The following is a 14,008-nucleotide window of genomic DNA, read 5'->3' as shown; positions in this document are numbered from 1 at the left end:
ATATATATGAGATAAATCATATAACATCATTGTCCCTATAACAAATAAAAACCACATGTAATTCATAAAGAAGCCCTCTGAACTATAAATACTATGAACTGGCAATCATATGCAGCTAAGAATATTTTTTTATCTTTTTTTTATCAGAGTTGCAATAATATTATAAACTATAATAAAAAAGCATGAGCACCAGTATACAAATAAAGCTGCAAGCAAAAAGTGGGCTAAAACACTCTCACATAATGTAAAAATAAATGTGCTGCGCTATTTCAAATTAAACATTATAAATGACATATATGTGTGAAACTCAGTATAGAACAAATAACATATTTGTGCAAAGAATTCAAATTATTATTATTAAGTGAGTCAAATAAGGTCTCTGGGAGTGGCCTGGGTGTGACTATTGAGTTAGATGGGAGAGAGAGCTGTCAGCTGCTGGAGTTATATTTGGTGTTTACAATCAGCCATCCACTTTTATAACAACATGGGAGTGAGTTTTAAAGTGATAGGGGTCACTGTGGTGGAGCTGTTTTTCATTTACACATATCTTCTGCGCTTGCTGGAAAGAAACGTTTTTGCTTCTATGATTGATTGTTTTTTTGGACTTTTCACTTGCAGAGACTGCATTGATCTCATGTAATAATATTTTTTCTTCTTTGCACAGTAATGTTATTTGTTGAGTTACACACATATTTAATTCATATTGTTTAGTTTGAAATAGGACAGCACCTTTGTTTTTACGATAATTAAATTGCACTTGTTAACAACAGAAGGAGCTCTTCAAGGTCACCTATCTGGGGAGAACCCATGTTCTACAATTTCAATGTTAATGCATATTCGTAAAAGTACTAGCAACAGTGATTACAAGGATAAACAAACACAAATATTATTGTATAAAAATATGATAAATGTGCACTAACCATTTATATTTCAAACACAACTATGAACATCCTAACTAGTATTGCGCAATTGGTATAAATAACTAAATATCAAATATAACTGGGAACATCTTTAACCAATATATACTGAAAACCTATAATACTAACAAAAAGGGAAAAAGTGAGGCAATAAAAAAAGTGGAACAATACCAAGTATTTGTTTTTTAAATATCAGCACTTACTGCCCTTGTTTTAGTAATTTCTGAATTTTCCCATTCAGTCAGTAGGGTAGTGAGATGCTAAGTTGCTGAGGGGTGGATTAATTCACATGGCATAGGGTGTTAATAGAGTTAGAAAGGGTGATACTTAAATATGGGAAAGCAAAATCCAAAATTGTACAGCTGTCACCAGAACAAATGTTGAGGGTAACTCTTAGAATGGCACACCTGTTCCAGTGACAACTGTCTAAGGCCTGGTTCACACCTATGTTGTAATCTGCTGGAAAAAAGTCCCCTACCCTTTCCAAAAACGCAGCGGATAAAAACGCTTAGATGTGAATGTGTCCCATAGGAAACCATGTTAAATGAACTGTAGTGAGTTTCTGCAAATCGCAAAAACCACTAAAAATTGCATAGGTGTGAACCAGACCAAGGAGGGGAAATCCCTTAATTTTTTTTTAGAGATTTCCTCTCTCTACCTGTTGTTTCTTCAGAAAGGTAGTGAAGATAAACTTCCCCAACTAGACATAGCAGCACAAGATAAACTGGAAGGTGTTTTAAGACTCTTCTACTTTATGCTAAACTAGAAAAAAAGTCTATGGAAGTCTATGCATTGGTCAACTTGTCTATATTTTGAATGAGGGAACATCAGTTTTTCTTATATTACAGACACTGTATGTAATAAATACAATGAAGCCATAAAAAAAAAGACTGTAGCTATTTTGATTATTTTTTCCAACATCTACCAGTTTAAAAAACAAACTAGGCCTCAAATAATTAAGGTTTATGTAGCCCGACTAGGGGATTCAGTTAGGCTTAAAAGAAATTCAAAAGATCTGTCAAATACCCACTAGATCATTAATCTTGAAGACAAATAAGGGTGAATTCAAATAAAGGGGAAAAAAGACATTAAATACAAAGAAAAACCAAACTGACTCATGTTTGGGATTTTTGGTGTTGCCCATAGCTATAACAATTTCCCACACTAGATGGCATAGGACAGGTACTTAAAGTACACATTAGACACTTTCTCCTATATTTTGAAACTTACAAAATGTTTTCTGCGGTTCCTGAGTTAACCTGAAATGTTTACAGAAGATATTGTACTGTATTTGTAGCTTACAATGAATTATTGGAACATTAAAGTAATAGTTATAAAAAATTCAGATCCCTTATATTTTAATTTGAAAAGCTGTATTTTATACATTTTTTATTTCTCGGAAAGAGCTTGATTTTAAAATTCTCTTTCCAAAGCTTCCAGTTTAATGAGTCCTGAAATAACACAATTCATTGCAATTAGATTGTGATCCAATCAATAACACAGCTGCTGAAGTTTTCTAAAAGCTGAACCTAACCTTGTTATCTTTGTCTTAACATCAAACGTCAACTTTCATATCGAAGTTCACAAACAACTTACTGGAAGCTTTGTGGTTAGGCTGCTCTTTAATAATAGCTACTTTTGTATAGATATTTATATGTAGACTTTATAAGAAAATTCAGAACTTTCACCATTATCTAAAATGTGCATCCTTCCACAAACATATGTACAATGATACTACTGACAAGTAAACTGTTAAAAAGTTTTCTAAATTTTAAGTTTTATTTTAGTTTCTTTTCTCATCACTTTGAGGTCATTGGAAAGTTAGCCAAATTTGACAGCATCTGGAAGAAATCTGGTCTGCCTCAATCTCTGTCAACCATTTTACTCAAACAGCAAATTGACTTCTGTTCACACAAATCTTGCACTGGTCCCCACAGTAGTATTGAGCCAGTGGTTATGCAATTATATGAACATTAGTGTTCCACCAATCATGTAGACCAGTGGTTCTCAACCTGTGGGTCGTGACCCCTTTGGGGGTCGAACGATCCTTTCACAGGGGTCCCCTAAGACCATCAGAAAACACATATTTCCGATGTGTAAAGAGCAGCTACTGTGTAGAAAGCAGCTGCTGTGTTGAAAGCAGCTACTCTGTTAAAAGCAGCTACTCTCTTGAAAGCAGCAGTATTGGAGGTAAAACGACACTTATGAATTATAATTACTGGGTAAATAATTTTATGGTTGGGGGTCACCACAACATGAGGAACTGTATTAAAGGGTCACGGCATTAGGAAGGTTGAGAACCACTGATGTAGACATTCATAATATGCAAAAATATCAGCTACCTCCATTAGGTGAGCTCTATTTATTGGGTTTGTTTTAAATGCAGCCAGTGTTAGTACTTGAATCTGACTTGGTATCAGCCTCTTGGAAACACCTGTACAACAGCATTTAGACTTTAGACTTGGAGGGGGAATAGCAGCATTGTGGAGCAGTCAAGTGGGCTGCATGTAAATATGCTGCCAAGGAACATGGTGATAGCTGATAGATGATGGGGAAAATAACAGAGTAAACCTTGCCATTCATGGTTTTTAAATAGAAACAAAAGCAGATCAGATTCTCCCATACTCACATGTGTCACCTATGCAGCACAGAGGAGATGGAACTATGAAAATAATCGTTATTAATAACAAAAATAATAATATCTTCTAACAGTGATTTATCGCTTACTTTAGCCCTATTCTTACAGTGACAATAAATGCAGCAATCATACAAAGATACTGTTCCTTAGGGGTTTTGTACTTATTATTCGCTTTTAAAAAGACAAACTGGATGGAAAAACTGCATTCAAAATAGATTCCAATAAAAAAAGAATGTTATGATGGAGAATAGGTCTATTCCTTCTACTAAAAAGAGTATTCGCAGTGTTGTCGACACATTACTGTTAAACTATCTCAGTTGCTGAGAGAGCTTACAAACTGGTTATGACCATGAGAAGAGCAGTAAACATAGGTTAGGTAAATCTTTCAGAATACAGCAATGTCAGTCGGTGAAATGAACTGTGGTTGATGAGAGAAAATCCCAGTAGTCTATGGCATCTAAGCCTATAATCAGGGTTATACTGTGTAAGTTAATTTAATTTCTTGAAAGTAGCTTAGGGCATTAAGGTTTTTATTTCTAATCTCATAGTATATAGAATACCAATTGAAGACAAGGATATTTACTTGTCTATGTTACCAAGGTACATTTTAAATACAATTAACCAAACCATAGCTTAGATGCAGTTAATTTCCAAAGCAGTGGGACCATGGGGGATAATCAAAAATGCATTTCCGTCATGGCAAATAACATGATGTATAAACTGAGATTAGGATCTATGGAAAAGGGCTAAATACCTTTACAAAGAGGAGTTATAGGGTCCTAAAACACTCAAAGTATCCCTGGGTATCTACATAATGAAAAGTGGCTAAAGTTTTTTCCTTGTTCCCCTTGTTGCCTCTTTTTTTCTCTCTCTTTTCTGTGTTACTTCTCATAGGATTATTTCCCTTTTCTTGCTGCATCGATTAGGGTTGAGCTACTGTTCTCGCCTTTTGCTGAAAATAATCCCTGCACAAGAGAACTGTGGTACACAATATGACTCACAAAATTACCTTGAAATGCCACAAATTTGCAATGTCTTATATTGAATTTTCCTAATTAAGCCACGTAAAGTATAAGATGAACCTTGAAAATGTCTTGCACTGGTGTATCATGGTTCACCGATATAGTACAAAAAACAGCAACTGCCCCAACCTATAACTGGCCTTTGCAGCAAGGAGCTAACAGAAGGGCAACTCATGCCAAACAACAACAGAGAACAATTCCCAGCTCAACTTACCAACCAGCCTGCAACCAGCTGTATTGTCCTGTCTAACAGTTCACGTTAAAAGCAGGGATTTAGTTTGCACACATTTGCAAATACATGTATAAGCTGCCGAGCCTCTTCACAGCACCCTGGTATTCTGCAGTTCCTAACTCTATAAATTTTGAGAGCCTCCATAGTAGAAGCACATGTATAATAGACTCAGATGTGCAAAAGATGCCAAGGTCTAGCAATCCCCCTTTCACTAATAAAAGCTCACAATATAAGATTTTACTGATTTGGAAATTTTGGTGTAAATGGATCTCGCTTTATTGACTTTCCTGAAATACTTCCTTCAAATTCATATAGACTACAAAAAAGGCTGTTTTTATAGAGAGTAGTGGTACCACTGATCATTCTGTACCAATAGGTAATGGTCAAAAGTAATAAGGAGTCAGGCTTATTAAAAGCCAAAAAAAAGGATACACTGGACAAAATTTCCCACCACCCAATTCCTTGGTATGACCTGCTTATGTAATATTTAATACTCCTAATATGGGAAGAATAAAGCCTAACTATGGGTTTTGTGTTACTTTGAATAGTTTGTCTGGGCCAAGCTGGCTCAAATAGACTATTTCTTTTACTAAGAAATGTGGCTGATGTCAGTGCTGTGTAAGCTGTAAGTATACAGCGTACAGCGCTGTGTTATGTATTAACAAATACAAGGCTTCCTCTGAATAGCTGAGGTGGGGATTGTAATGTCACACCTGAGCCAATCAGAGGAAGTGTAGTGTGCATTCATAAAAATACAAGACATCCTGTAAATGACTCAGCAGCTCCCTGCCCAAATCAGTTTTGTTCTGAGAATGGAACTGGATGTCTCTGTACAACTGCCAGAACACAAAACTGTATAGAGTATGTAGCTGATTCACAGCAGTCACATTTCTTGTTAATGGAAATAGTTAATTTGGGCCATCTTGGCACAAATAAACTATTTTTAAACAAACACAAAACTTTAGAAGGTTTTCTTCTGTATGGCCACCTTTATTGTAGTACAAATCAAAAGCAATGCTACTTGAAGAACAGAGTTCTGGAGCACAGTAATTCCAAAATGTATTAAAAATATGTACACAAGGGAACAGGGTACAAATCAATGGCCCTTTCACAGTTTGTCAATACATTTATTGAAGGACATTTTTTCTTGTTTTGTCTTTCAGCATATGATTGTTGATCTTGTTGTCTGTAAATAAAAATTTACAGAACATAATAAGATTAATAAAGAAATCCCTAGACTCCATCAGGTTTTCATACTGGCAGATAATAGTCAATGGTCTTTTGCCAGATTAAATTAGGTAATATGAATATGAGTGCCCTAATACAGTACTAACAAAGTGCTTTATAGCACATTTTAGCTTTGATTGTCCCCACTAAGGTTGCTTTGTAGCATTAAGTATGAAAAATGTAATTTTGGTATGTTTAATAAAAATAGTAGGTACATGTTCTTTCCTATTTAATATTATAAAAAATAAGGGATTTATTCAACATTTCTTCTTTCACTCACAATTTATTAATATACTATTGTTGGGAGGATGAATGTCTGCCATCTTCATTGAGTAGACTGCAGCATATCTGTTGGTGTACACTGCATTATAGTGCTACTTTTAATTTAATGAGCATTAGGTCACATTTCCTATGGTTGCAACAATGTGTGTCATTCTGTTGAATCCCTTGGATGGCAAACTCCATTTTGTTGTGCTGTCAGTCTGCTTTTTCATAAATCCTTCAATAAAAGAGCTATTTTCAAACCACAATTTAAGCCTTTCCTCTTGACTGAACAGCCAGAACCTATATACTTAAGAGATCCTGCAAAGCTTTAATGGATACCATACACATTCTTTAGAGATGCACAAAACAAGGGCAACAGAACATGATGAAAGTAGGAGAATTAACCCTGCAAGCAGAAATCTGCAAGCAAACTACGAAAAAAACAGGAAGCAACCCTAGAAGAGTAAAATCTTAAATGACAGGGACGTTTACCGAATCAAATGAAAAGGAAAATTTAAATTACTCCCTCTGTTTATTTGCTTTGGAGATCCGACAGCCACATCATGCTTGACATAAAGATGTAACTACTGGACAAATCATAGATAAACTTCATACAGGGGAGAAGGTTGATGTGATGTCTATTGCAAAGGTATGTTAATCAAACATGTTAGACTGGGAGGGGTGGATTAACTAAAGGAAAATGGACTGTTTATTTTACAAGGAAATTTTCACTTTGTAAGGGAATTTCCCTTCACTTAGTGGATTAACTTTGCAAAGAAAATCAATCACATGCAAGGAAAATAAACTACCGGTATTTGCTTGCATATGGTTGGATGAGGGAAGTCAGCAGAGCTTCATATCATTCATTTCACTAAAAGAAAGAAAGGATGGTATCTATACATGCAAGTTTAACACCTTTTAACAGTTTGTATATACAGCATCAAGCTGTCATTGTCAATGTCAAGCAGTATTCTTGTAATCCACAAAGTTAACAACGCACTTCAATTATCAAATAAATTTGCATGTATAGAGACCAGAGTTTCTAATAAAATACTTTTATATTTTGGGGCAAGAAAATTTGATGTTTTATTCACATTAGCTATGATTATAACTTTTTTGGCTACAACAAAGTCTCAGGGTAGATGTTTCTTTCTTTTTGTTCTATATTGTAGGGACAGAGCAGCCTTGAACTCTTAGGATTTCACCTTTTCTTTGCATTCACTATGCTATGGGAAAATTTCTTAGCAAAGTGAAAGTTCCATTCCAAGGTGAATGAGCTATTTGCCTGTAGTAAATGTACATGTCTGGTAAAAACAGACTTTCTTCTCCTCTCCATAAATTTAAAGTGCTTTTGAGCTTACAGAGAAGTTAGTCACTATCAGGGGTGGACTGATAACTCATGGGGCCCCGGGCAATAGGGGATCATGGGGCCCCTGTGTCCTTGCCCACACTCAAAAAAGCCTATGAAAAAGATACCAGGGGCATCTCATGGGGCCCCCTACTGACCCCGGACCCTTGAGCAGTGCCCGAGTTTTCAAATGGTCAGTCCATCCCTGGTCACTATAGTCACAATGTAATTTATACCCATTTGTCAATTGACTATGAGGGAGTAGAATTGTTATTCCAAAAAATGTGCAGATGTAAATTGACAAAGACGCTATATACAGCTATTTGTTTAACAAATCGTTGAAACCTTTGAGATCTGTTGACCTAAAAGACAGGCTATTATCAAATGGACCTACCAATATACCAGTTACACAATTACATTTAACCCATCCTTTCTAGAAAAATTTCTATATTGGCAAGGCCAATAAATTCAGACAATATGACTAGAGATGAGCGAATCGAACTTGGCGAAGTGGAATTCGTTTCGAATATTAGGAAAAATTCGATGCGCACCGAATCCGAATTTTAGCAAACTTCGGATGCACGAATCGAATTTTCCCCGATCAGCCGGCAAAAAGTGTCACTGCAGAGAGCTCCGCTATTTCTGACAGTTCTCTGACAGTTCTGACAGTTCATTTACAGCGGTTGAAACATTGTATCTATTTGTTTCCATTTAGGATACAGATGTTTTTATTCTGAAACAAATAGATACAATGTTTCAACCGCTGTAAATGTGAAGGAACTGTCAGAGAACTGTCAGAAATAGCGGAGCTCTCTGCAGATACACTTTTTGCTGTACTGGAATTCTTCTTCTTTTCATTCTTCTTCTTCTTTTCATTCTTCTTCTACTTCTTCTTCTTCTTTTCATTCTTCTTCTTCTTTTCATTCTTCTTCTCCTTCTTTTCATTTTTCTTCTTCTTTTCATTCTTCTTCTTCTTTTCATTCTTCTTCTTCTTCTTTTCATTCTTCTTTTCATTCTTCTTCTTCTTCTTTTCATTCTTCTTCTTCTTCTTTTCATTCTTCTTTTCATTCTTCTCATTCTTCTTTTCATTCTTCTCATTCTTCTTTTCATTCTTCTTTTCATTCTTCTTCTCATTCTTCTTTTCGTTCTTCTTTTCATTCTTCTTCTTCTTCTTTTCATTCTTCTTTTCATTCTTCTTCTTCTTCTTCTTTTCATTCTTCTTCTTCTTCTTTTCATTCTTCTTCTCATTCTTCTCATTCTTCTTTTCATTCTTCTTTTCATTCTTCTTCTTCTTCTTTTCATTCTTCTTCTTCTTCTTTTCATTCTTCTTTTCATTCTTCTTCTTTTCATTCTTCTTCTTCTTTTTATTCTTCTTTTCATTCTTCTTCTTCTTCTTTTCATTCTTCTTCTTCTTCTTTTCATTCTTCTTTTCATTCTTCTCATTCTTATTTTCATTCTTCTTTTCATTCTTCTTCTTCTTCTTTTCATTCTTCTTCTTCTTCTTTTCATTCTTCTTTTCATTATTCTTCTTCTTCTTTTCATTCTTCTTCTTCTTCTTTTCATTCTTCTTCTTCTTCTTTTCATTCTTCTTTTCATTCTTCTCATTCTTCTTTTCATTCTTCTTTTCATTCTTCTCCTTCTTCTTTTCATTCTTCTCATTCTTCTTTTCATTCTTCTTTTCATTCCTCTTCTCATTCTTCTTTTCATTCTTCTTCTTCTTCTTTTCATTCTTCTTTTCATTCTTCTTCTTCTTTTCATTCTTCTTCTTCTTCTTCTTCTTCTTCGTCGTGCCCCGTGACTGCCCAAATGAGTGAAGTGTGCGGTGATTCTAAGATCGACGGCACTCATCTGCATGTCATACTGACTGACAGTATAATTTTCTTCCCCAGCAGACTCCAAGGGCATTTAAATTAAAGGTACAGTGTTCTGCACTAATATAAAGGCTCTCTGAAGCCTAGAAACCCTTTTAATAAGTTAAATTCGCAGCGAATAAATTCGCATCGAATCAAATTTCTCCCGCAAATTCGGCGAATCAGCCGAATCGAATTTTTTAATAATTCGCTCATCTCTAAATATGACTTTGTAATGCAAAGTTGGAAGTTCTTTTAGTTTCCTTTGATAATCCTGAATTACAGATGACGTGAAATTATGAACTGAATTTCCTGGATTCAGATTGCAAAATCCACATTTCACTTTATTTTGGTGGTTCAGATTTCCAAAACCCAGTATACCACAAGCTTCCTAAAGCATTCTGTGTGATGTTGCATCACTTGCTGCTCTTTAAAGCACACTTTTATGGAGCCTAGTTTTGACTTCTATTGCCTTCAATAGGACTTCTGATTCAGAAATTCCACATTTGGTGATTTTTTTTCATGTTTTCTCATTTCTAACTGATATCTTCATGACATCATCACTTATTTACACATACAGTATTACAAACATAACATATAACAAAATAAGAGGAGCTTAAAGACTGGGTTAGCAACCCTTGTTAATGTTTTTCTTTTATTAGTAATTTTACCTATATTGTTCTGCAGCTTTAATAAAAAAAGACAATATATCAAATTTAAAGACACAATAATTGGTATAATAAAATGCAAATATTGTATAAAAATGATTGTGTTTTTATTCATGATTAAAATTAGTTAATTTTGCTAGAGGCTGAATGATTATTCTTTTTCTGAAGGTGAATTTAGAAAGACATAGGATTATGTCTATCAAGCTGACTTTGATTGTCACAAGCATTAAAACTGCAATCAGCTTGTAAGTGAAGTTGTCATGTACAAAATAATTAGCTTTTATGGTTGTAGAGGTATAGTGAATGCATCTTCATCTTCAAACATTTTGATCATATTACATCTTTTTCTGACAGCCTTCCTCCTGTCTTTCTATCTGTGACTGGATTTCCTTGTATATTTATTGGTTTAGGGTACCAATGCATAACCTTACAGCCTGATATTTAATCAGTGTAATTGATATCCATTGAGGCAAACCAAAAGAAGATTGTGCACAATGTCACATGCGTGGCTAGTTTAAATCCTAATCTGAAGAAAATCTTGCCTAATTGAGGAGAAAACACTAGTGGATATATCTTGAGAGGAGAGGAAACTGTTCCACTACCAGTTCAACTACAAAGGGTCAACATAACAACATAACTACTGGATTGTAGCATAGACAATAGTAGTATTCCCACCATATACAAAATTACATGTCATCACATCACTGGAACATGATATATGATCTTTCACCAGGCTTGCTTTTCATCAAGTGAGCACCGATAAAATGTCTTCTATCCATCAAAACAATATGTAGATTCCTCAAATGAGAATAGCTTGCAAAAGTTGCAGAGATCAGCAGGATAATGTCATTGCTTTGTGCAAGTGATTCAGACCCATTCCAATTATGCAATTCTGGATGTAGAATATTCATCCTATAATTTTTACCACTTGGTTAAAAACAAGTCTAGTGAAAGTTCAGATCATACATCATGTTCCAGTGATGTGATGACATAACATTTTGCATATGGTAGGACCACTACTACTGTCTACTGCACAGTCCAGAAGTTATGGAGTTGTGCTGAGCATCTGCTTCTTAGACCTTCACCTTATTGGCTCAACCTACTGTAGGTACACACTATAAGAAAATTGAAAGAAACATTTTGTGCAAGGAATGATCAGTTGATTACCTGATTGTTAATATAGTGCTTTCAACAGCAGAATCCAACTGTTCAGATGAAAAAACAAAAAAAGTGCAAGATGGAAATATTTATCGTATATGAACACAATGTTCAAGTTTCACTCAATGTGTGCAGTAATCATATAGTAACAATTAAATGAATCAAATAAAAACAAAAACAATCATGATCAGAAGCAAAGAATGACCCTGAAGAAGGTGGCAACAAACATAGAGATGACAGACAAGAAAGAACGTTTGCCTTTGTCATTTGAGAATTTTCAAACAGGTTCATACCATTGTCGGTTACATCACGATACTCACCTTCATGTAAAATAAGATGACTGATTGTCTGATTTTCTCATAGTGTGTACCCCACCTTACCATCTCTGATAGTACAGAATATAGCCCACCTCTTCTTACCTTCTGTACAAAAATGTGTGGGGCAGGGATACACTAGAATCTGCCAGAAAGTGTCAGAACTTTGATTGTCAAAATAGTTCGGAATTCATAAATGACTAGAAGCTTTGGAGAATTACTTTTTGGAATTTTAGAGAATATCAGTGCGTCCGCACTTTTGTCCTGCTGAAGTATTCCCCCTACCCCTTTCATGACAGAGTCTCTTTAAGAAAACAGAAAAACTTTGGAATTGAAGAATTATAAAGTGTTTATAGTCAAATTCCAGGTAAGGAATAAAAGAATGTTGATTTAAAAATTGTCATATATTTAATCATGTCCCTCACATTTGAATGCAGACAATGATATATGCATAAGTGTGTGTATTTTGTAAATACACTTTTCTGCATAGCTAAATAAGTGGTCATTTTGTTTTTGTTTTTTTTAAGCTGCACTATCAATAAAATCATGCACAGTGTGAAATTAAATGAACTGACCAAACTAAAGTGTATATATTTTGTTCTGGATATAGCATGATATGTCCATTTGATTTTCCATTATGCATATATTTTAGCTGAAATGTAAATTGCACATTTTATGATCAATTTGCCAAAGCACTCAAATGATTTTTAAGCATTAGATTACAAACATGTGGCTTTAACTGTCAATTTATGGATTCCAATATATGTTCTTTTCAGTATTTCAAAAAAAATTTTGTACTTTGCTTATTGTTGAAAGAGATATATAATGAAGGCATTGATGTTATTTTACCTGGTAAATCTATCTTTTCAATCAGCTTGTTTTAATTGCCTCTCAGGGTACATTAAGGTTTTGAGAGTATCCTAACTTCCTGTATTGTGTTCATTTCATCATATTTCTGCACAAAGAGTATTAACCAACTGATGTCTTTTTCTAGCATGTGCAAACCTTAAGCGCCTTTGATAAAGATCCTGTAATCGGCCACCAGTTCTATTATATGATACCTCCTGATGAAATCAGTGATGCAAACTTTACTCTCATAGATAACACAGGTAATGACTGCCATCTACTCAATTATGTGTGTACCTATTTCCATATGAATGTATTGCAATACAGTATAATGGGAGAGAGATGCAAAACTGAAGAGAAAAAATCTGGAACAAAACTGGAGAAACCAGTCAACTTTAAATTGTTTGTAAACCCTCTCATATACCCAGTGAAGGAATCAGCCTCAGATGATACACAGAGATTAAAAAAAATCTTCCTACAAACATTTTATTTGTTTCTTTGCAGTCTTCTCTTTTGCACATCCCTTTAAAAGTTCTAATTTTAGATCAAATCCTTCTGCATTTCTCAGTATCACAGAGGAGGGGGCAGGGAGCTGCAGTTAGAGCTGATTGGAGGAAAGGGACACCCCCCTCCACACAGCACACAGGAGCTATGCTGTCTATATGAATAGACAAGCTGTCTACTGAACTCTTCCCCCCTATCCCCTCCGACACAAATTTATCTCCGGAATTTATGTGTCAGGAAAACATCTGTTCCTTTAGCAGAAAAAAAATGCTGATATGGAGCGCTTTTTACACAGTTTAGCCTAGTTTAGGAAAGTTTTGCATTTTTTTCTGCCAGAAAGCTCCAATCAAAAACGCAAACCAGAAAGGTTTTTTTCCTGCTTTTAAACTTTGAGCTTAAAATATGGCTCTAGTCACCCTAATGTGCATGGACACATAAAATAACACTGAGCTGCTTCTAGAGGCAAAACACCTGTAGAATCAGCGATTTTGAAGCCGGTGTACATAGAGCCTTAGAGCTTTGGAGAGAGACAAGAACACATTACAGATAGCTGAGTTGTGTTCAGATTGCATGACTGAGGTTTACAACCACTTTAATCTTTTAAGATGCAAAAGTTTATACCTCTTATAGTTTTCAGACAATTAAATCCAGTTGCATAGCAGAATATGAATGATTCTTTTAATTTAGGACTTACGGACTTACCTCAGTGTGTGTGATATGTATTTATGAAGATGCCTCTCAATATATTCCGCATGTGATTGTATAAGAGGTTATCAGTAACTGTGTTTGTGACTTCAAGTGTCATTGGTCCCAAAAAATGAATTTCCGCTTACAATGTAATTCTTATCTGTACATCTGTGATCTGTTCCTGTAGGGTGCTTTCACACTAGTCCATTGAAAAAAAACACAGTAAAAACACATATGCCTTTTTGCTGCATTTTGTAATGCATTTATTTTGAATTTTCTGGACTCCTGACTCTAATCATGCACTTGTGAAACTTGAACATGTGACTCAAAAAA

General features: G+C 34.9%; 1 protein-coding gene across 2 annotated transcripts in view; it reads left to right on the top strand.

The window, feature by feature from the left end:
* The window catches only part of LOC149467921 (cadherin-19-like), a 164,387-nt gene that overhangs the window by 130,528 nt on the left and 19,851 nt on the right, over positions 1 to 14,008 (top strand). For both annotated transcript variants that reach the window (XM_089671069.1, XM_089671070.1), the window contains exon 10: positions 12,633 to 12,747. In XM_089671069.1, coding sequence (XP_089527195.1) covers positions 12,633 to 12,747 — 115 coding nt within the window. The remainder of the gene's footprint in view (positions 1 to 12,632; positions 12,748 to 14,008) is intronic.

This window comes from Staurois parvus, unplaced genomic scaffold, assembly GCF_062004578.1.
Source record: "Staurois parvus isolate SC_StPar_1 unplaced genomic scaffold, SC_StPar_1.0 ptg000097l, whole genome shotgun sequence".
NCBI lineage: Eukaryota > Metazoa > Chordata > Amphibia > Anura > Ranidae > Staurois > Staurois parvus.
The sequence above is the reverse complement of the archived record's forward strand: the minus strand, read 5'-3'. Positions and strand labels throughout refer to the sequence as shown.